Source organism: Pygocentrus nattereri, chromosome 1, assembly GCF_015220715.1.
Source record: "Pygocentrus nattereri isolate fPygNat1 chromosome 1, fPygNat1.pri, whole genome shotgun sequence".
Lineage (NCBI taxonomy): Eukaryota > Metazoa > Chordata > Actinopteri > Characiformes > Serrasalmidae > Pygocentrus > Pygocentrus nattereri.
The window spans coordinates 10418683-10442471 of NC_051211.1; the positions used below are offsets into that span (position 1 = coordinate 10418683).

General features: G+C 39.8%; 1 protein-coding gene across 1 annotated transcript in view; it reads left to right on the forward strand.

Moving 5' to 3' along the window:
- col5a3a (collagen, type V, alpha 3a) overlaps window positions 1-23789 on the forward strand; it is a 146908-nt gene that overhangs the window by 33812 nt on the left and 89307 nt on the right. Inside the window, exons 5-7 of the mRNA XM_037543870.1 lie at window positions 11429-11551; window positions 20795-21229; window positions 23401-23520. Coding sequence (XP_037399767.1) covers window positions 11429-11551; window positions 20795-21229; window positions 23401-23520 — 678 coding nt within the window. The remainder of the gene's footprint in view (window positions 1-11428; window positions 11552-20794; window positions 21230-23400; window positions 23521-23789) is intronic.

Below are 23789 nucleotides of genomic sequence, written 5' to 3' on the forward strand. Positions count from 1 at the left end.
AGGGGGAATAAGAAGTGGCCAGGCTTCTCATAAACCAGCTCTGGCAATACCGCAGCTGTCCTTAACCGAAAAAATTCCAGACAGGACTGTGTGATAGAAGGCGCACCAGCTACTGGAGAGACTAAGTAAAAAAACCACATTCAGTTTTGTTTATCTGACTGAGATGCAGACCTAGAAATAGTAGCTTGGAGAATTTTTGACTCAACTAGAAATTTTGATTTGTGTGAACTCTGTTTTCCTGAAGTTGAATCAACTCGAGAAAAACCATGCAATCACTTACTATATCATTTTAAGTTGAGCAAACTTCTTATTTTTTACAGAGTAAAGAAAGCAATTCAGAGGAGTTTGATGTCTAATACTTGCAACAGTTTACTGTGGTGGTAATAGGAACCAGACACCTGAAGAGTTTAATGCCTCTAAAGGCTCCCTCACAGAATGTTGTTACAAGAAATGGTTACGAATGCGAGCCTGATGTCCATCAATGGTGGAGAGGTACATCCATGATGTTAGAAGATATAGAAAGTGTACTTTTTCAGATTTATCATAATTTCGCCATCATCAGCATCACATATAAAAGCTAAGAAGACGTCTAGATCCACTGATTATTCTGGAAAGTAAATAAAATGGCTATATTTGTGTTGTACATATTGCAGCCTCCCATCACGGCCACTGTAAAATAAATCTAGAATCTAAAATTATGCAGAAATTGGCCAAAAAAACAATGGAATTTCCCTCTAAATTCGTAGGACAACAGCAAGTACGTGTTTCATTCGCTGATTCGCAGAAGCATTTCATGTGAGCAAAAGCGTTTCAGTGGAGCGGACAGACATTTTAACACTAAGTGACTTCAAATGCTTCAGACATCAATCACGTCACTGGGACTGGAACATGCTGAAGGCTTTGGCGAGTCTGTCCCTTAGTATTTATCCCCAAGGCAACTGACGCTTGGGTGAGGGAACTCTTCTGTCTGGGTTGTACTGTCAGGGCTGTCAAAGGTCAGATATTTGAGGAGCATGGAGTTTGTCAAAGCCCCTGCCAACCAGCTGGATTAAAGGACTGTAATTTGTGGTTGTGGTGCAACTAGGCCTGTGTCTGGTGATGGTTTACAGAGTTACCATAGTACCCTCAGTGATGGTACTCTTTTACTGCCAGTTTCGAAAAGACCACAGCGTCATGTTTCTGATAGTAAGCAAAACAAGGTTGGGTATTGAGAAAAGCACAGTCATGTCTCAGCTTTCATGCAGTCAGGGGACTGGAGGTTAGGGAACCAGGCTTGTGACCGGAAGGTTGCTGGTTTGATCCCCTGAGCTGACAGTACTTTACTGAAGTGCCCTTGAGCAAGACACCAAACCCCCAACTGCTCCCAGGGTGCTGCTGATAGGGCTGCCCACCGCTTGGGGAAAGTGTGCTCACTGCCCCCTAGTGTGTGTGTTCACTAGTGTGTATGTGGTGTTTCACTGCGCAGGTGGGTTAAATGCAGAGGTGAAATATCCCCGTTGTGGGACGAATAAGGGTCACATCATTAATTATGCTTTTATGGCTAGGACTATGTACTACAACCACAACCTTTACTGAACTGAGCATTTGTTGTGTTATTGCTATTATTATTTTTATTATTATTATTATTATTAGTAGTAGTAGTAGTAGTGGTAGTGGTAGTAGTAGTTGTGCATCTACTGTTATCAGTGATGTTCCTAGAATAATAATGAAAAAAATAGTAATAATAATAATGATAATGACTAATATCAACACCTTTTCTTCCTGTAATTTTGAGATGATCCCCAACTCTGAAGCAGTGCAGACAACAAGATAGCATGCAAGTTGAAGCTTAATATTTTTCTAAAATAAAGTAAAACAAAGGGAACCCACCCAAACTTCACAACTTTAGATGGTAAACTTCATTTCACAATTTTCTTACTAGATTAATCACAGCTTCATGGCCAAATTACAATATACTACAACCACAGCTTTTACTGAACTGAGTCAGGATCTGTCTCAAAATTACCTGAAGAAAACGTTTTGATATTATTATTATTATTATTATTATTGGTAGTAGCATCTCTGTTGGTACATCTACTGATGTTTCTGGACACATCATTCTTTGGGTCTTTAGTTCTTAAGAGCTTTGTTCATAATCTCTGATTGTGTCTGTCCATCTTGTTGCTGGTTGTCCTCTTCCTCTTTTACTTACACATGTTTCAAGCATAATGATCTTTTGTACTGAACTGGTTCCTCTCAGAATATGTCCAAGAGAAGAGCTTTGGTTTGGTTATTTGGGCTTTGAATGAGAGGAGAGGCTCCATTTTTTCCTTTGCCATACAGTGTTCCCTTAAAAGCAGTATTAGATTTGTAGGTAAAAGTAAAATAATCCTCCTTTCCAGTAAAATAAAGCTCTGCTGATCGTTCTAAGACAGTTTTAACAATAAATGGTCTTAAACACTGAACTTAATGCACAACTGCTAATTCACCCTCTAACCCTGAAGGTTGGCGTGCAGACTGCTGGTCATAACGCAACGCAGACAACAATCTCAACTAGCTTGTAGCTTATGAAACGGCAAAGAGAAAGATTTAAGATGGACATCATTAATTTGGAGAACAATTTGCGTTTATTTGCATTTCTGATCACTCCAGCTAGTTTCCTGATACGTTTAATCTGCAGTGAGAAACTGTTCCAACAATAAAAAGTTGTGAGGCTGAACAGCTTCTCGTTCACCAGCTTCTTGTTTAAATTCTCCTGTTCCACCTTAAATGGTGCAGTAGTTACATGCTGGTGTGTCAGGCACCATTTAAGGTGGAACGAGGAAATTCGTATTAGAAAGTGACAAACAAGAATTTGACTTCAGCCTTGCAAAAAGTCAAACGTTAAGATAAATTTTACAAGAAACTATTCGACTTTTGTGGAAAACTTTCCTGCCTGAGATGCGAGAAAAGCGGCTATAACTAAGTAAGCGAAGTAAGTCTGCATTTTTGTTTTTGTTATACTTTAGCCTATACTAGTACGTTAGCACAAAGCGAGATATATTTACGACCAATGTGGTAAAATTGACATAAAATGTTGTGGCTCCCAAAGTGGTTTGATTTTTATTGAAAGGACATACTAGCTCTTCTTAACATTTGAGTTACCCCTGCTCAAAAGTCTTCACCAGCACCAAACTTCAAAGGTACCAAGATTTTTCTTGTCATCCATAGAGAACTGCAGAAAAGACATGGTCTTGCTGTTTCTGATCTTTGTAGAGAAAAGTTGTTAAATTTGAAGATCTTTTCGCTCCCGAGTGGCACAATGGTCTAAGCTTTGGCTCTAACATCAGGAGATTGTGAGTTCGATCCCTGGTGATGCTTCAGCTGTCCGTAGCCGGGAGTCCAAGAGAGCACAATTGGCCTCGCTCTCTCCGGGTGGGTAGGATGGCCCTCCTTCTCCTCCCATCACTCAACGTGATACTAGTCAGCGCAGGTGTATCTGGCGGTTGGTGCTTTCCTCTGAGCGCGTTCGGCTGTCCCATGATGTTGCGTGAGCGGCAGTTCGAAAAGAAGCGGTGGTTGGCTTCACAGGTCTTGGAGGAAGCCTGTGCTAGCCCCACCCTCGTAGTGTTGGTGGAATCGTGTGACTGGGGGAGTCCTAACTAACGGGTGGAATTGGAAATGACTAAACTTTGAATTGAAGATCTTTTTAAACTCCTTCATCTTTGCTCTACCAAATCTGTGTCATATTTCTTAATGGTTGGAACAGAACAGCTAGTTGCTGATTGCTCCACCACTTCTGCACTTTCACCATCAATGGTAAAGTTAATGGCCTTTCTTGTTGACATGACCTTTGTTTTCTACACATTTAGCTAAAGCTTTGCTCTGTTCCTTAACTTTCAGTTGAAGTCCCCCTTGCATGTGAATGCTTCAGTCTGTGTATTAGCATAGTTTGAGGCTGAGCTTGCTCTAAGTTGACCTGCATCACTTTAAGCGCTTGTTGTTGCTTCTGCAGCTCATTGAAAGGTTAACCAGAATTGAAAAGGGAGCCAAAATCCCATCAGTCATCTGGTCCTCAGGGCTTGTGTCTGCCTCTGGAGTGTGTGTGTGTGTGTGTGTGTGTGTGTGTGTGTGTGTGTGTGTGTGTGTGGTGCAGTATGTTTGGTTAGCACCCCTCCTTGCTATATCTCTCCTTCCCTCTGGGCATCAGCCTGATCTGGCACCATTATCTGTGCTTGTTTTAACCTTCAGAATGGCACTGTTATCAGTGTTGTGGCTTAAAGAGATACTTCAGCCAAAAATTGCTAATGTTCTTAGCTAATAATGAATGACTGCATGTAGGCGCCTACAGCAAAATGCAAATACTTTCATGCCAAGTGGTCCCCATCAGCTTTTATTCCTAGCGTTATTGGGTGAAGGCCACACGCTTCAGGCCTTTCTCCTCTTTCATCACTAGCAAAACTAGATGTTTCTGGACATCCACTGCAGGCCATGCCACTCCCTCTCCAGCCGCCCCTGCAATAACTCTATCTCCTTGACCCGTCCCACATTGCGGCTTAACCTTGCAGACCTTGGAATATGCTCCCTCCCACCCTTAGCTATTATTTCCCTAGACCCACTCACACAACAGGAAACTTTCACCTTACGTGCCCCTTCTATGCCACACACATGCCTCCATAAAACTCCACTCCTTTCCAGAACAATCCCCGCAGCACCTCAGCACCCATTTGCCCACTCTTTCCACAACACCTCCGCCTGGGTGATGATTAAGAATCTCCATGGCTTTTAAAAAACATGCTTATGTTACAAAGTCTTAATGCAGAGCAACTGTCTGGAACAAATGATGACTAATTCTCCTCGATTACCACAGTGTTGTCTTTAAGCCTCCATTCCTTCCACTCAGTCTTGTCATGCTCCTCGTTTAAGCTCAGTTCACATGACAAGATGAGAGAACAGAACTAGTACTGCACAATATGCTGTTTGTTAATCAGTATCGCCACACTAGTCTTTGCAATCCTGATATCAGAGAAGTCTTCGGTATGCAAATGAGCCCTAAAAGTTTTATTGTGTGCTAAGAACATCCTGACAAATCATAGATTTGGACGTGTCAAGTCATTCCCATGATCTAACAAATCCTTGAGATTTGTACGTTCCAATACTCATCTGAAATTTATTCTTTAAAAACTACCGAGCTATTTTTAATTGAAGAGTCCTCTTAATTTGAAGTAGCTGTGTGGATGGGGTAAGGTTTTTTTTTTTCTTTGTTTTACCTTTTGACCCATAATATTCTGATGGTCCTTTACACTGAAGTGACCACAGGGGAGTGCACAGTGATACCACATGACCTTAGTCTTAATCGTTGTCAAATGAAAGCAAAGTTTAGCAAAATTGTGATCTTAGTATATTGTCTTCTTTAAGTTGGCTATGGAACTGTAATCTGGCAAAAAAAGAACAGAATTGCAAAAGTCACACAAACTTCACCATCTGAGAGTTTGCACTTTGTCTTCTATTCTGAAGCTTTTCACCTGAGGCCATTTGAAACATCCCATTTTGCCTGATAAACGAGAGCTGAGACATGTTTTTACTTATGTTTTTTGATGAACCGCATCATTGTTCAGTCTGACACTGTGGTGTGAGGATCCTAAAATGTACACTAGGTGATAGAGGCGGCTTTTTGTGTATATCTGCCAGCAGCATAAGCACATTTAACCAGCGCAACTGCGATTTTACAACGTTATCTATGTGAAGTAAAATAAATGCGGTATTAATATAGCATTTCACATCAACCCATTTTTAAAGTACAGTTATGTCTACAGTTATGTATGAGTACTAGTGTCTTCCTGTGGTTTGAAATGAACTGGTGGTAAATCAGATTCATTCTTTTCTTTACCCGGTCTGAAACCGAACAAACGTGAGTATGACAGAATGACAATGCAACTTCTGTGGTCTATATATTTTAGGATATTTCATTTTTCAAAAGATTGATACGTTTGAAAAGGCAGATGCACCTGTAGTGGCACATTTTAAATATGCTATAAAACAATTTATTTTGTTCAGTGCTACACATGCCGAAAATCTTTAGCTTCAAGCTCATGATCTCCTGACAATAAAGTGAAATCCTCCACTGCAATATCACCAGAGATTCCTTTTGAAAGAAACATACTTGCTCAGTGTTCCGAAAGCACTGACAATATCCATAGTCTTATCTTGATCGCATTGTGATATTCCTTTTGTTCAATCGCCTGCCCCCATCTTTAGCTGCATCTGGGCCTTTCCACTGCGGGGTGAGGCTGGTACCGGGGGAGGCAAGTGGACGGTCCATTCCTGGGACTTTTCCCAGGCCCTGTATCCACAGGGGTATCCTAGGGGCCTGTGTTCTGGTCCAGTTCCCTCAGTGTGGGAGAGCGGCCAGAGAGCCTGAGGATTGCGGTCAGGGCTAATGCCTCTATTGCTTCCAGACTGGCTGCGAATTACAAAAAAAAGCTTGTGAGCCTGTAGCATGGTTCTGCATCGCACATCATCACATCTGCGAGGCTGAATGAAATGCCTGAGCCTGTCTCTGAGCTGTTTGTGTGTTTTGGAATGTTGAGGCCTTAGATAAGATCCAGCTGAGTGCTTGTCTGTGTACTGTATGCACGAGTGCACAAGTGTGTGAGAAAAATCCTGGTGAAACGCCCCAGTGATAAAGAACCATTTGAAGACATGAGGCAAAGCAGTGTGCAATGTGGTGGTACATCACAATCGACCTTTCTTAGTATGTCATGAGTATTGTTGGTACAAGAATGCTGAAAATCTGGATGCATGAATTAAAAAAACAGAAATATATAGAAAAATTAGAAGTGCCTTTTTGTGCAAAGATCAAAGACCACCCTGTACTTGTTTAATTTCCAGTTTAAGCAGCCATTAAGTACAAGTTATGTATATTTCTTAGATTATATGTGAGATAATCCACTTGCAGAAGGAAAGAGAAAGACAAAAAGAAAATAAGTGAAAAAACAGAAGTTCAAACAAATGATTAAAAGATACAGAGAAAACGTGTATTTGGGATTTGATCGTGAAAAACAGAGAATGCAACCAACTGCTATGACTGAACTGTGCGGGTGTAGAAAAATATCCTTGCAGATTTCTTTGAAAAACTGGCAGCAAGATTCCTGAAATGAATTAAATAAATGCAAAAAGTGAACGAATATTGAATTTTACTATTTCATAAAAAATTCTTCTTTCTCCTGATGTTGATGTTGAAAATCGATTATACTTTGCACTTTATGCCAGTTTTGACTTTCGGATGGTTCCTGAATTTGAATATTATGTTGGTACATAATTTATCTTATCGGCTCATTTTATTTTGAACAATTTCTTGATTTTTCCCCTTTTTAATTCTTAAATCATTCATTAAAGGTATATTTTGTCATATTGCCCACCATTAATGCAATATGCTTGTGTCCTTGAGTGGTCAAGCAGTGTCCTTTCTGAGTTGAGGTTGAGTTGAAGAATAACGTTTTTCCTCTAGAACATTGTCTCTCAGACTGTGTGCTGAGTATCTCCTTAGACTAAGTGGTCTGTGTGCATCATGGGTATTGGTGAAGTGTGACCTATTAGGCTTTCGCCCAGTGAGATGCTGGCAGGCTAATGTGATGACTCATAGATGCTACACTTGTCTGATGAAAGAGCTCTTCAGTGGGAAAGCAGTGGAATGTTCTCTTGCTGAACAAGATTTGCTCTGGAATAGAAGCTGCCAGGCTGGATATGGCTCAAACATTATGGCTGCTTGCCAATAGGGGGCATTGTTTACCACCATTTGGCCTTGCAAAGTATAAATAGATGGATTTGATATGTTTTACTGTTGTGTTCCAGGTTAAACAGGCTAGCTTCTTTGGTCACTTTGTATGGTGATTAGTCATCTTACTCAATGCGAATTATGTGTCATACAAACAGTACCAGTTAAAAGTTTCTACAATCCATCGAATGTGTATTTTTCATAATTTTGAAGGCATTTTCATATAAAGTGCTTTAAATATGTTACTTAGATACACATAAACTGAAATTAATGCCCACGGATGAATACTTATAAATATATATATAAAACTTGACTGGTGCACATCCAAGACACACATGCTGGAATCATTTAAACGGACACTCTGGCCAAAATTAAAAAAACGGAACCATCGCTATTGTAGTAGACATGCCTTCCCACCGCCTACAGTGTTTTCCAGTTGTAAGACTGGGAAAAACTCCTTCTGATGATATATGGAAGGTGGGTGGAACTTTGGAAAAACTACAGCTGTTTTAGGGTGGATTTTGGGCTCAGCTGGCCTTTTTTGTCTGGCTTAAAGGTTTAAAAACTTGTCTCTGGAGTCCATTTTGTGCTGATATTACACTATTGCTAACTTGGAGGTGTTTATTGGCCCACTGGTCAATTGCTAGGCTGGCAGTCAGTATTGACAACCACCACGTAGTGACAAAACACAGAAGAACAAACACAGGAAAACCTGAATTCTGTCAAACCAATATAATGTGCTATACAGTGTTTCCCAATTCAGGGGCTAGATCCTTCAAAGGACATGGCCTATGAAGGTGTGTCCTTCGAAGGCTGCTTAGACCCATGAAGGCTGAACCGAAATGAGGTGGTCTGCCATACAGTGGATCCCGTTGCGCCACAAAACACCGTTCCTGTCAAGTTCTTTTAAAGTTCTTTAAAGATGGAGCCAGAAACTCAGTTATTAATTGTTAATTTTTCCATTTGTTAGAGCTGGAGATGCTTCACCGCTGACTACTGATGAGATTTTTTCTTCTTTTTTTTAACATTTGTATCATTAGCCATTCAATTGGCAATCCGTTAGCAATGGGCCTTCAAATGCAGCCTCTGAATTGAGACACATGGATAGAATACTACATAATATGACAGTAGGTGGCTTGAATACTTTTTAAAGTACAGCTGTGACGATTCATATACAAATCATTTTTATAGATAACAGCGTGTCCTACAGTGTCAGAAAAGTTACCTAACAACTCGACACGGTTAGGAGCAAGTATGTTATGATTTATGGTCTACTTTGCAGAAGGCTTATTAATGGTTATTAGCTTCCATTACTTGTTAGCCGCATTAGCCTTGGAGCTCTAGTGCTTGTAGCTCATGTCTTGGCTGAAGTTGTTGTGACTGTCACGGGTTGTGACTGTCAGTGGTAAAGTGCATTTTTAACCTAATCATTGCGTTTTCTGCTCGAGGAGACTTGATAGTTACTGCAGGCCAGCTTTGGAGTCCAGAACTCCTCACATGTGCTATGCGCTTGTATCCGTGCCAGACGCTAAGCTGGAGCACGGCTGAAAGCTGCCTTTGATCTCTGGCTGGTTATGTCCTGGTTTAGTGACAGATCCAGTCGTTTGTATTTCCCCTCTGGCAGCGGCCACTACAGGTCACGCTGATCTACTGGAGAGGTGTGCAGGGGACAGAGTCATTAGCAGTCCAGTCAAGTCTCAGGACTGTGGGAATGTGGAGTTTGTCTTGTGTATTAGTCTTTCTCAATTATTACATAATCCCCTGATCATAATTATTCATCCTCATCATTGAATGGTGTCTACAATGCAAATATAGCCATTTTATTTGCTATTCAAAATGACCAGTGAGCATTCTGAGCGTCTTCTGAGATTTTATATTGTGGCATCAGTGTTCTACCACAACAAGTGCTCTTTGTTAAACGCCAGGTAGGGAAACCTTTAACTGAAGAACAACAACATAAACAACATTAATATTCCTTTTTTTACAGGGAGCATGTGCTGCCCATGAGCCTTTTCTCATGGCCCTCTGCATATCGCTGTTGTCGGAAGAAAACCTTGTCCATCTCCAAAATGGTAACTGTACAGGAGAAGGAAAAAACCTACTTTAAGATAAGATAGTCCTTTATTAGTACCATAACAGGGAAATTCTCAATGTAAAAGTAATGTTTACATTGATGTAATGTTAAATGTAAGTCAATGGAACCAGACATTTTTCCAAGTCATTTTGGGCCATTGCTTTTGGACAATTCGTTATCAAATTTACACACAGTGTAAAGAGCAACAGACATTTTCAAACGATGTCAAAAACTGAAAAAAAAAATGGAGATATGAGGTTTTCCTCCGACAGCAGCAATATGTAATGCTGAAAATGGAAAAAGTAGTTAAGTTCTCCTTCAATACTATTTTGCTTTAAAACGATTTTAAAAATGATTTTTAAAAAAATAGGTTTTAGGAGTTTTTGTTTAGTTGAGCCTGAGTTGTGCCTGTCGTGAGGTGCAACTTCTCCACTATCTTTGGTAAAACTTGTAGATAAAGTCAGCAAACGTACAGAAACCCAGTCTGGCTAATTCTTTAATCTTCCTGGTGATGAAAAAAGTCCACAAGCACTATTCCATTACCTCTAAGTGGCACCTAGCAAGCTAGGTAGGTAATATGAACGTTGTTAGCATGTATGCTAGCACAATGAGTGGTTTTACCTCATATTTTCACTCTCTCAAGAGAATTATGTAAAGATATTTGCCTGTTTCTGTGGAGCGTCAGACTTTTTAAGTGTATGCACACACCACCACAGCATAGCCTTATACTGTGTCAATTAAACCGCAAATTAGCTGCTAAGTGAGGCTAGCTAGGTAGCTAATCATCCAGTTTCTTTCGTCTTGTACTTTAATAGTTGCATAAATAGAACAAAATGGTAATGAAATTGTTAACCTCAATTATTTATGACAGTCATCGTCGAAAATGTCGTGGGCTTGACGTACCTAGTCTGTGTGGGCGCAATTTAGCAAATAGCATGTCTGCTATGCTGGTCTATTGTCTTTGCTACTGAGCTTTATTGAGATGTTAACTTTTTTTTAAAGCCCACTTTTTTGCCTCTGGTTTCATCAGAATTGCACTGAGTGACTAAGACATCAGTTTGACTTCATCTCAGAGAGTTTTCTGAGCGGGCGTCAGACTTTGTGTTAGGTCCCGAGACACAGCACTGAGGCTGTGTGTTAAGAGCTGAGAAACAATGCTTGTTTGGCAAAGGACTGAGACCTGAGGCATGCCTGCGGGACCTCTGGGACCGGGCCCGAGCAGCATGGAGGTCAGATTAGGGAAGTGAAGAGGCAACATTTGAGGGTTTTGTGCGCACAATCTTCAGCTCCGAGGGGACCCTGAGAAAAGCGCTGGAAGACAGTATGTGTCTGCAGCTGCTTGTGCTTCAGTATCTTCAACACACGGAGTAATTAATTCATCATACTTGAGGTTTTCGTGTTACAGCTTGCACCCCCCTTTTAAAAACGGCAGCCTTTGAATCTTCATAAGCTCTTTAAACTGGCTTATGTGGTTTCTAGATTAGCTGATAATTATAGTACTTTACAAACTGTGGACAGAGGATACAAATGTCTATTGTTCTTTGTGTCTGAGAGATCAGGCTTTCCTTGTATGGTCGTACTCTCTGACAGGTATCTTTGTGCATGTGTTTGTGTAACAGGGAGAGATCCAGCAGCTGCTGATTGTGGCGGACCCCCAGGCAGCAGCTGATTACTGTCTACGTTATATCCCAGATTGTGACTCCTCTCTTCCTTATAGCACCCAGAACTACGATCCTGAGGAGGTGAGTGGCTTCATTCACGCATGGTTGAGTGAAAACCAAAACTGAAATCATGCCTGAAATTTGCATTTCATTTATTCCCCAGTTTACTAACAGAACTTCTTTATATATTCATTATGTGGCAAATTAGACAGAGTCTTACATAAACAAACAGCAGCCTACACTAGGGGGCAGTTTTTCAAAATTTCTATGTAATTGATTTGTTAAGATGTACGCAGTCATTCAGAGGGGACGTATGTGAAATGGTGCATTCAATAGACACTTGCAGACACAGATTTCTTTACAGTGGTGGTGATGGGAACCAGGGATCACAAAGAACATCTAAAACACAAACATAGCCATTTTATTTACTATCCTAAATGATCAGTGAACCTACTCATGCCTTCTGAGTATACATATGTAATGTTAATAATGGTAAAATATATATTATATATGGGAACCTTACAGCGCATGCAAGTACCTTTCCACCATAAGTGGTGCTTAAAAACCCATTTAAACACATTCCTGTCAAACTTTATAACCAAGCATGTGCAAAGTAGCAGCAATAAAATAAAACAAAACTGAATTGTTTTTCTTTAATCAAGTAACAATATCTAGCTAAATTTAAATGGTAAATTTAAACAGTGCAGTCTGTGCTTTGTGCATTCTGCTGTCTGTCTCCACTTTACTGCAACTAAATTCTACAAACACAGGAGGAAACTCGGCATCTCTCCGTGCTCCTGTGAGAGTCTCGCTCTCCTCTGAGAGTAGATGCTCCTCGTTGCAGGGAAGATGCGCTGTAATGGAGCTGATGGGAAAGTGGCGAGTGTTTGTGGCGAAGTTCTCTATGAACAGTTCAATTTGATGTAACGATGTGTAATGATTTTGTGCAAACGCTTAATTTCAGTGGTAACCCTTTGTCCAGCTGCCCTGTGTGTTCACGGGGAACGACCTCCTTAAACTGTTTGTGAGTGGAGCCAAACTTTAGTGGAGAACAGGAAACTTTGCAAACGCTTTCCTGTGTTCGGCCTCGGCGTTAAGACGACAGTGCAGCATTTAAAACTGAATGTTATTTGGAAAGGGAACAGGGTGGCTGTGAATAATTGTTACCAGCTCCTCTGTTCCAACTCCATTTACGATTACAGAGAACCTGCACACTCGAAATAGAAGATGTTACAGCTCAGCTCACAACATGAAGTAGGACAGAATTTAAGACTAACATTAGCTAACTAGCTCGCTAGCACAACTATCGCCACATCCCAAACTACAGACTTTTGTACTTCACACACTACACTAATGAGTGCACTTCTAATGCACTATTTTTACACACAATGTAGTGAGCTAGTATGCGGTTTGAGACGTGGCGTATCTTACAGAGATGAGTCTTCTTCACGTAGTGAGCCGAGAAGTTTCCTCTTCAGATGCTCCTGTATGGAGGATGTGCTCCCACGGCAGTGGTGGACGGAAGTGGTGGAAGTACACAAATCATGTACTTGAGTTAGAGTAGAGATACCCAAGGTAAAATATTACTCCAGTAAAAGTAGAAGTTCCTCCCTTTAGACCTCCACTTGAGTAAAAGTACAAAAGTATTTGCCTTCAAATGTACTTAAGTATCAAAAGTAAAAAAAGTAAAAAAAAGTACTAAACGTTTAATTATGGTTCTGATGTCCTGTTACCATTTTATATCAAAACTCCTGCTTCATGAACTCATTTCAGGTGAAAATCCTCCAGCGTCTCTCTTGGTAAACCAGTCTTTTAATAGAACGTCATTAATTAGTGACGCTGACGTCTATTAAAATGATCATAAGGACAAAACACTGAAGGTAAACAGTTTCCATCAGGGAGAACCGAGTGGCTCTGAAATCACTTTTTACACTTTTTAAGTTTCAGTTTAAGATTTATTTACAACTTAATTACAAGTTTAAGTTTAATAAAAACTGGCTTTAAAATTAGGATCACATGAGTTTCCTTTACTATGTTGATCTGTAGGTCTCATAAAAATAAACTAGCCAAAACGAATTTACTATAAAATGAAATGGTGTTTGTATAAATTCAGAAAAAAGACACGTCAGTCACGACTGCATGTGTGGACATATTTCTATATTGTGGTCTATTTACACAAAGTTAGGTTAGTTCATCATTTATGTTGCATAGTCAAATTTTTATGCTGCTGCGCTGACGTTGAACCGTGTGCTTGCACTGGGTCGGTCTGTCCAACAGGTCAAAACAAGCTCAAAACAAAGTGTGCGCTGTGCCCTGATTGGTGTTCTTGCTTTGCGCTTGTTTCGTTTTGACACGTTACGTTTTTTTGCACACAGAAACCAAAAGGAACAACAGATTTCTCAAAATATAGTGGAGAAAAAAGTCAGATATTTGACTTTGAAATGTAGTGGAATGAAAGTAAAACGTCACCCAAAATGGAAAAACTTCAGTACAGTACAGATACATGAAAAAAGTACTTAAGTACAGTAACTAATTACATTTATTTCGTTACTGTCCACCACTGTCCCACGCCAACTAAGCTCGGCTTTACAAATAACACAACTGACAACCTTTTTTTCTGAGTTTAGCTCCCGCACTTGTGAGGATTTTGTTCTTGAGGCAGCCATCAAGCTGTTGTTCAGTCTCTGGTGAGCGGTAATGTCAAAACGTTCCTAGGCGCCAAATCTAGCTGTGCTTCATACCGCTTTAAACATTTAATCAAAACTGATTGTATATAAACACATAAAAGATTGCATGATACATGGCCAGTCAGCAGACTGCATTGAGTGATATAACTGTCCTTATTTTTATATTTTCACAGTTTGTTGTAGGTAAGTTAACCAGCTTGCTAGCTGCTGTGTTATCTCTCTGGCTAAGTGCAGCATCATGCTTCACACTCGCAAAAAGCAGGAGATGACTTGCGTGCTTGATTTTGTCATTGCAAATCTTTTGTGTATTGGTCACACCTGTTTTGATAGGCAACATGAATGGCAAATGTCTAGTATGATCGCAGCTAACCATTTTATGTGATGAGTTTCTGTGAGGAAGCTTTTAGAGGCATTAAAACCTTGAGATGTCTGCTTCCCATCACCACCACTGTAAGCGATTCTAGATGTGAAATGCTCCATAACAGCTTAAAATGGAAAATTTCACAACAAACCACTCTGAATGAGTTTGTTTACATCTTAACTGTGCTGAACTTTTATTGTGTAAAGTGTAATTTCTTTTCAAAATAAATACCTTAACTTTTGTTTATGAAGGTAAACACCAGTAGCAAGCAACAGAGAGAATTTTGGAGCTTTATGTAACAGCTGAATTGAGTATATGAACTATCAAGGCACCCCCTCTTTAAAAGTTTTTAAAAAACTTTTTAGAAGTATTTTGCAGCGTTTCCCAGTGCCTGCTGAGCCCTTACACACAAATACACCTCCTCACTCAGCGGCAATCATTCACACCTTCTGACTCACAAATTTCTCAGACAACTACAAAGTGCCACAGTTACCTCGTGTTTATTCGTCCCACTGTTCCCAAATGTATTTTAAAGCCAGATGACTATATTTTTCATTCTGACAGTCGGTCTGACCTCCTGCCTGTGTTATCAGATGCTTACTTCCCCTCGCTCGTCTTCCTCAACCATGCTTATCATTCTCCTATGCTGTCTCTGTCAATTTATTGCTTTATATTTATATTCATTATGAATAAGTACATATCATCTTTTTATGAAAGCATACACTGTGCGCCCAAACGTTTGTAGACACCTGCCTCTCCAAGGTTTCTTCTGAAATTAAGGGTATTAATAGGGAGTTTGTTCATTCTCCGCTGCAGTAACAGCCTCTATTCTTCTGGGAGGGCATTTACACCAGATAGTGGAACATTGCTGTGAGGATTTCATTGCAGACACAAGAACATTCATGAGGTCATTTTGGATGATTAGGATCGCAAGCACCACTCCAACTCACCCTAAAGGTATTGGATGGATCTCCATTATTCCAGAGAATGAAGTTCTCTGTTTTATATGGGGGGCTTTACACCCCTCTAGTCGACACTTGGCATTGGGCATGGTGACCTTAGGCTCACGTGTGGCTGCAGCAGAGCATCCCATTCTATTGGCAAAGCTTTTCAATGGAAATTATATAAGCTGCATTCAAATGAATGTCTGTGTCAACAATTAAAACGTACTATTTACAATAGGTGTCACAACTTTTTTGGACATATAATGCACAGCAGTTCACAAAAAGTGGGACAGTGAGGTTATGTTTGCAGTCAGGACTGCAAAGGTTTTGTGGTTCCCTTTCGACTTTCTTTTTTGGAAGAAATCTCCAAGCTCTCTGGCTCATTTCAGTAACAGACACATTTACATTTGCTGCAGGTTTTCTGGGCCACGATCCCAGAGAAACTGTCTTTCAGCCAACCAATAAAAGGATGAGCAGGGATGCATAGAGCCGGAGCTGTCTTCTCTGTCTATCGCTCGATTGCTTTATTTATTAGCGCACCGCCTCCTGTGCCAAGAGGCCTTAAAGGATATTTCACCCAGAACTGCTAACGTCGCTAATAGTGAATGAAAGCTTGTAGAAATCAGATAACATGAAATGAGATCGTGCTAACTCATCACCAGCAGAGTTTGTCCTTCAATAGCCATGTTAGCATTTTGGGGTGATGTATTCCCTTAACCTCTTGTACCCTACGCTTATTGAGGGATTACACTTGAGGCTTGTGATTTAGTATTAGAATTTATATGGACCCCTAGGGTTTAAGGGGAGCACAATACAAACATGTATCCGTGGTGTTCTATGAGTGCAGGACAGTGTGGACGATTGTGCTCTGTGTGGACACGAGTACCTGAATATGAAAGGTTTCACAAACGTTGACAAGCTCTTTACAACCCCTCACACTTATATACTTAGCACAGAACATAGTAGCAACCTAAAACTGTCATTGAGAGCAAGATAATGTGTGAGGTTTATTTTCATCTCATTCATTTTCGGGACAAATGTGAACTCTCTTGACTGTGCAGTAAAGCCAGAGTAAAACACAGATAACCTACCGAACCTACAAACAGGTCCTGATTTTAGAAAAGTGCTTTTTGTTATGTTTTAATTTTTTTAAAAACGGAAAACCTTTCTTTTCTGTTCCAGCGGTGAATATATATATATATATATATATGTGCGTGTGTGTGTATATATGTATATATGTGTATATATATATATGTAGTATGAAGTCGTATTTTCAAAATAAAATTTAAAAAAAGGTTTACTTGCATATATGCATAATACATATCCATACAATCCTGCCTTCCGCCCGATGACCGCTAGGATAGGCTCCAGCACCCCCCCGCAACCCTGAGGGAGAAGCAGCTTAGAAAATGCATGGATGGATGGATGGATGGATGGATGAACATATACATACATGTATATATGTTTATATACATGTATATGTGTATAATGCATGGCACATATTATTACATATAGCTACTTGCAAGAGGTTTATGGGGACTATGGGAACACGCAGTGTGTTTGTGATGATGCGATGATTAATGCTCGTTGTTCATGGGACATTTGTGTGTCTCTGGAACTGTTCACGTGAGAGTGTGTGTTTGTCTGTCTGCACGTGTGTGTGAGTCACAGCGATGACTAAGTGTGTCAGTGGGTTGCATTTTTGGGAGAACCCTCTGGGAGGAACTCTTAAGGTCATGTGGAACATTCAATTTTGCAGAGCTTCCCACGCCTATCGTTCAAGTGTATGGGTCCTGTGTGTGCGTGTGCTTTTCTGTCAGCAGTCATTGAGAGGCTGTGCCATTTGGCTTTCTGCACTGCACTGAGCCACAGCTGAGAGAACAGGCTGTAAAATCGGGTCTCATCAACATCGCTCGCATTACTGACCCAGTTCTGCTGTTACACACTGATCCTATTCACAACCCACCCAGGCCATTACCAGCTCCTATCACACACTCAGCTTTGTTTTCTACACAGAAAACTGTGAAGGATTGAATTTACTCGATTTAATTGTGTTCATCATTTCCACACAAGTAAAATATGGTACATTGACAGAATTAATGTGGTGATATAAAACAAACATATGCAAGTGGACTGAAAAGAAAATAGTGCTGATGTAATGTATTTTGTTCATGTGGAAACAATGTACACATTTGAATCAAGTAAATTCAGTGCATCACTTTAGTCAGTGTACAATGTCAAGACATGGGGCCATACATGTGTCCTGTATGTGCTATATAAATATGAGTATAAGTATACATAATTTGTTATTGGATATATGTAAGTCCTTATATGTCATATGTCCCATATGTGTATATACATGTAAGTATCTATATGTAACAATAATGTCACATATTGCTGCTGTCAGAACAATCTGTATCTTGATTTTTGTCATTTTGTATGTTTTACAAAATCTAAAAATGCCAGCTGCCCTTAATACCGTGCTAAAATTTCTTGATGAATGGACCAATGCATAGGAGAATCTAGTTCTATTAACTTCTGTTCCGTAGTGAGTTATAATTGTTCTTTCCTTCTCCTGTAAAGTTATCATTTTGCAGATACGAGGTTTTATTCTGACAGTTCCAAAGAAGCCCATCCCATTGCGAGACATTACAATACAAATTAAAACGACTAAGAGCTATTATTCCAATTATAATTCATAAGTTAGTCAGAAGTTCATAAGAAGTCATGGCATGTGCTTATGACTGGGCAGATTCAATTTTTTTGGCAGCCACAATATACCATCATGAACACTACTCATAATGCAATATGTTACCAATTCGCAATGCATAGCAAACATAGCTCTACACATCAATATAAAATTCTATGTTTATAATGCCTTATGAATGCATTATAACGTGTTATCAATGTGTTCCAAGATTCTTACAGACACTCCATTCATGGAAAATATTACCATTAATTCTCTCAGAGATGGGAGTTTGTGGTGGAGCGATGTGAGTGGAGTGCCTGATCACTCGTGTATTTTAACTGCATTGGTTTAGTGTTTGAAATTTAGATAAAACTTGACAAGAACAGCTACGAGGTTTTGTTCCAACAACTGGGATATGTATTATAAATAAATGAGTACCTGTATGTTTCATATATTCATAGAAAGTGTTTAATGTAAAAATATAAATATGTTAAAAATAATATAAATATATGTTGTCAGAACAAAACCTTGTATCTCCAAAATGACAACTTTGCAGGAGAAGGGCAAAAACTGCTCTACTTATAATGTAATGCCAAAGGAACCCGAATTTTTTTCAAGCAATTTTGGGTCATTTCCGTTGGTCCATTCATTGGGAAATTTACCCAATGTAAAGGACAATGGCTACTTTCAAATTATACCAAAAACGGAAAAATGACATAAATGGAAATGAATTTTATATGCATGCACCTCTATTTAATAGCAGCTTGGTTAAATATTTCTATAATATTTAACAAAACATAACATATGGTATATGTAAGTATGTAAGAATAATTTATTCTGAATATACTAAATATATAAGTACCTAGCTGTAATAAGACTTAAACCTACTCCTAAAGCCAAAAGCAGATCCCAAACTCCTGCCTCCTCAACCTTGATAATACAAAAAAGAAAGGTTTTGCTTTTGTTACAAATCAAACACAAAACTTTGGCTAAAAGCACTTTACAAAGTCAAGATTATTTTGTTGGCCTTGCTAAGGTAAGTCATCCTTTCTATTCTCTATTTTTCTCTGGTTTGCAAAGTCAAGACATTCTTGTTCTGAACATGCACAAAAAATGTGCACACACATGTTCACTCACTCACGCACACCTCCTCCTTAACACATCCCTCATCAGACCTCCTCAGCCAAGGTTCCTGATAAATAGCCTCGTATCAGATTCAACTCCAGTGGCCTTCATGTTATTCAGCCAAGCTGGCCTTTGATCCTCCATGCACAGGACTTAGAAATGATTGCTGATTCATTGTGGTTCATGGTGTGTATGTTCTGTTATCTCTGACTGTCCTCATTTGTAGAACTGCCTGAGAGATTGTTCTGTGATATGATACAGACTTGCTTTATTTCTGGGGTTTTCAGCTCCAGTCACAGGAACAAACCTTGACAGTTCCATTCTTTTCCTGCACTCACACATCTGATTCAACTCAAGGACAGCTCAATCAAAGTATAATCATCTGATCAGTTCAATCAGGTGTGCTTGAATAGGGAGATAATGGGGACCCCATTGCAGGGCAGTACATCTCCAGGAGTGGAACTAAGCCTTATAGGAATATTGCATTATATTTAATCCTGATCTCTTATCTGCTGCTTCTCTATCATAAGGTCCACTACTATGGATAAAAATGTCAACATATTTACCTGCATCTGTACTTAATACATGACTATGCAACATACATTTGAAACTGCAATAAGCCCGACATATGGAAACACATATCCCCCTAAGGCTGTTTGTGCAAAGTTGTATCCAGCTTTCAAGCAGCCAATGCAGTAAAAATACATTCATAATCAAGCACTCCACCCATATCACTCCACCACAAACTCCACCCTTTAAGAGGATGAATGGTAACATTTTCTATGAATGGAGTTTCTGTAAGAATCTTTGAACACATTGATAACACATTGACATTATAATGTATTCATAAGGCATTATAAACATTGCTATAAAAATGGATACTGATGCGAAGAGCTACGCTTATTATGCATTATGAACTGGCAACATAATGCATTATAAGTAGCGTTCATAATGTTATACTGTGGCTGCCAAAAAACTCAAAGCTTGCATAGTGCATTATGACAAATCTGTGCTTTGACTTCTTTATGAGCTTATGACTAACTTTTGAATTATAATTGGAATAATAGCTCAGAGTTTTAATTTGTATTGTAATGTCTTGCAAAGGGACTGATTTTCTGACAATGTAATGTTTTGTGAAGGCTAATTATAATGCACTATGTTCACAATTCATAATGCATAGTAAACATGACTAAAAATATATGTTTATAAATATTTTAGCCATGTTTGTAATGCCTTTGCATAGTGTTAGGAATGAGTTCATAGGTTCTTTCAACATGTTGTCCATAGAAGTGTTTTTAGCTTAACTTTGGCAGGCAGCGATCAAGTAAAGTCTGGAATATTACTTTAAGAACTGAATCAAGAATTATTGAAATATCTTCTCTTGGTGTGATATGAGACACTGTAATGGTGAGTAAATGTAGTGGAGTCAATCTTATGCCTCAAGGTTTCTCACTTCTTTGTTGTTCTTCTCCATTCATGCCCTTCCCTAAACTATAACCCTACCTCATCTCACAAAAGACCACACCCCTTAAGGTTGAGGACACGATGCAAGGTGACGAACCAGAGGCGCCAAAGAAACGCTCAAAAAAAGACAGGAAGGGCAAAAAGAACAAAAAGAAGAGGAACCGAGGGAAGAAAGGGGAAAAGAAGGAGTCCCGGAAGAAGAGAAAAGAGGTGGAGACTTTGGAGGAAGGCTTTCTCGAGGTGTCCACCAATCTGCCTGAGTATTTGATTCGAGGGGTCACCCACGTAGCTTCATCACCTGCAACAGAATGGCCGACTGCAGCTGTGGAAACTCCGGCTATCACCATTAACCAGATGGACTTAATCCCTGAGATGCCTACTCATGAGCCAGACTCCATAATGACCCTTCCCACTTCGTTGTCTGACAACCCTGAGGACCCCACTGTAGCACTAACTGCATTGCCCCAGTCTCCACAGACTGAGGTGGAGGTAGATCGCAAACCTAGCTGCCCCTTGCCCATCCTCCTCCTCATCACTCGCTGACCTTATTAACGCCTCCTAACCACAGATACCACCCCCCCATACCCAACCCCACCTTTACTTGCCAGCTGCACCACTAACCATCCCCTGCTACAGTAACACAGCAGCCCACTGTAGCGCTGTAGTTTAGAGTGTAGTACGTAGGTAGTAGATGTGGCTTAGATGCAAAGTCTAAATCAAATTTACACTGTGTAGCCCAAATTAGTCAACCAGCCAAGACGTTTGGTGTCTTAAGTTTGCTTCTTTAGGTTGGCACTTGAGCTATGAGGCTAATTAGACAATTCAAGTTGTGTAAACTTCATTCGTAAATCATTCAAAATTTACCTTAAAAACTAAAAACAATGGCAGCCAAGGCAGTTTGGGCCATAGAGGCTAATTTCTGCTAGCATCCCTATGCGATTCTAGTAGAATGATAGGATGAACTACAATTCATATATTTTGGCCATTCTAGATTAAAGATGAATTTGCGGCTTGTAAAAGACATTTCATGTTGCATTTGATCTCGTATGTATCAGCTTTACTCTTTTCCTCCTTCAGTAAAAAGTTTCGGCATTCAGCTGCTGCTGTTTCCCATTTCTAACGTTCTAACAACCGACTGAAACCTAATTAGACCAGAACAGGAAGTCTCAGTCTCTGACGCATGTAGAACTTGTAGAGGGTATAGAGCCCATGTGCCAAACACAAGGCCCGCGGGTCAAGTCAAGCCCTCCTATGCGGCAAAATCAGTTCAAATTTCTATTAATATTAGTCTATTTCACCATGAGATGCACTGTAGTTCCCAGCATCTACTGCAATGTAGTGTGTGCTCCTGCCCCTTCCCCAGCAGTGATCTATGGGACAGCACCACAAAAAAAAAAAAAAAAAAAAAGATGCCAGGTGTACAGTTCAAGCGAAAGGGCAGTTTTAAAAACCCCACTGTACAATAGGGACATTTAAAGAGGTACAATAATGGGAGAGCTCACTTGGCTATGTCTACCTAGATACCACAAAGGAAAAAATCCTGATTGGATAACGTTCCTTTAGGCATTTCAAGAATGTAACCATTCATTTTTATAAAAAAGAAAACTTTGTTATATCCATTCATGAGAAGCTTAGGCACCTCCTTGCCAACGTACGTGTTTTATTGAAGTGAAAATAAATGAGCACATCTTTTACAGAGAACACACGTAATAACACATTTAATAAAAAAAAGTACTTTTGAAATTTACTAAGTTTGACATGTTGGGGCAAAAACAAAACCAAAAATGTGGCCTGTGCAAAAGCTATAGCACATTGTATAATATTTTAGCTTGTCAGCTGCATTACCCTTGTTGTGTTATTACAGAACTAAAGAAGCTGACTTCAGTTGCCACATAGGCCGGTCATTACATTAGGAATGGAGGTAAAAATGTGTAAATTTGAGTTGAGACTGTCGCTTTAATTACACATAGATTATGGCTCGTCTTCAGCTGTAATACTCTGATCTGTGTAGATTAATGCGAGAGGTAATGCCTGTTTTTGTGTGTCTCAAATCCTAGTCCTCTTCTGCTTATGAAAGCAAAAGCACTGTATAGCCTCGCACGCCCTGCCGCGTGAAATTGAGTTTCTGTGTTCCAGAAACAATTTTTGTAGTAATAGAGCTGACTCAAGGCAAATCTTATTATATCTCAAATGTAGCTTACAGTAATCCGTCACTTTGATGCATTGGGCTATCGTGGCGGTGATAGATGTAGGTGTTGATTCAGTTTCCTTTGGTTTTTGCTGAGGGCGTAAGCTTCTGTGGCTGATCCTGATGTGCAGAGTGTACTTTTCCATATCGCTCCTGCTGCTTCGCTGCCACCACCACATATGGCTCTCCTGCTGACATCACCTCTTATTATTAAAGCGTGTTGGAGCAGTAACTACCTCACAGCCACCACTCAAACTTTAATAACTCACACCTGGCTTTGTAGCCATAACCCACGTTTGCGAGACTGGCGCACTAATATTCCATGGAGTTGCAAAGCGACGTTGTCCACTGTCTGATCTAATCAGTTGACCTATCATGCTCAAGATGTGGCCAGGGAGTGGTCAGCGTTGCTCAGTGTCTCCATGGTTGCCATCACCATGGCTATGTACTGACTCTGGTCTGCTCTGTGCAGGAGGAAAGGCCTGTGAATAAGCCAGAGGTGGAGGAGTATGCCAAGAATGTCTACAGCAACACGTATGATGACCTGTCCGTCTCCACGGTAACGGTTGCCACTAATATCAGCGAATATGAGGTAAGGGCTTGAACTGCACAGCAGTGCCGTATCAAGGGAACAGCACACTGAATTTACTTGGTTCAGATGTGTACGTTATTTTCCCATACATAATAATATATTACATCAACACAACCTTGTATTTTGATTTGGTAATTAATGTGTTGAATGATATTTCATGAAAAGAGTGCAATTTGAACCAGTGTATAAGAGACAAAAGTGTTTTTCAAGCTTAAGTATGTTCATTGAAAGCTCATCATGAACAGTAAACATTTTTATGTATATATATA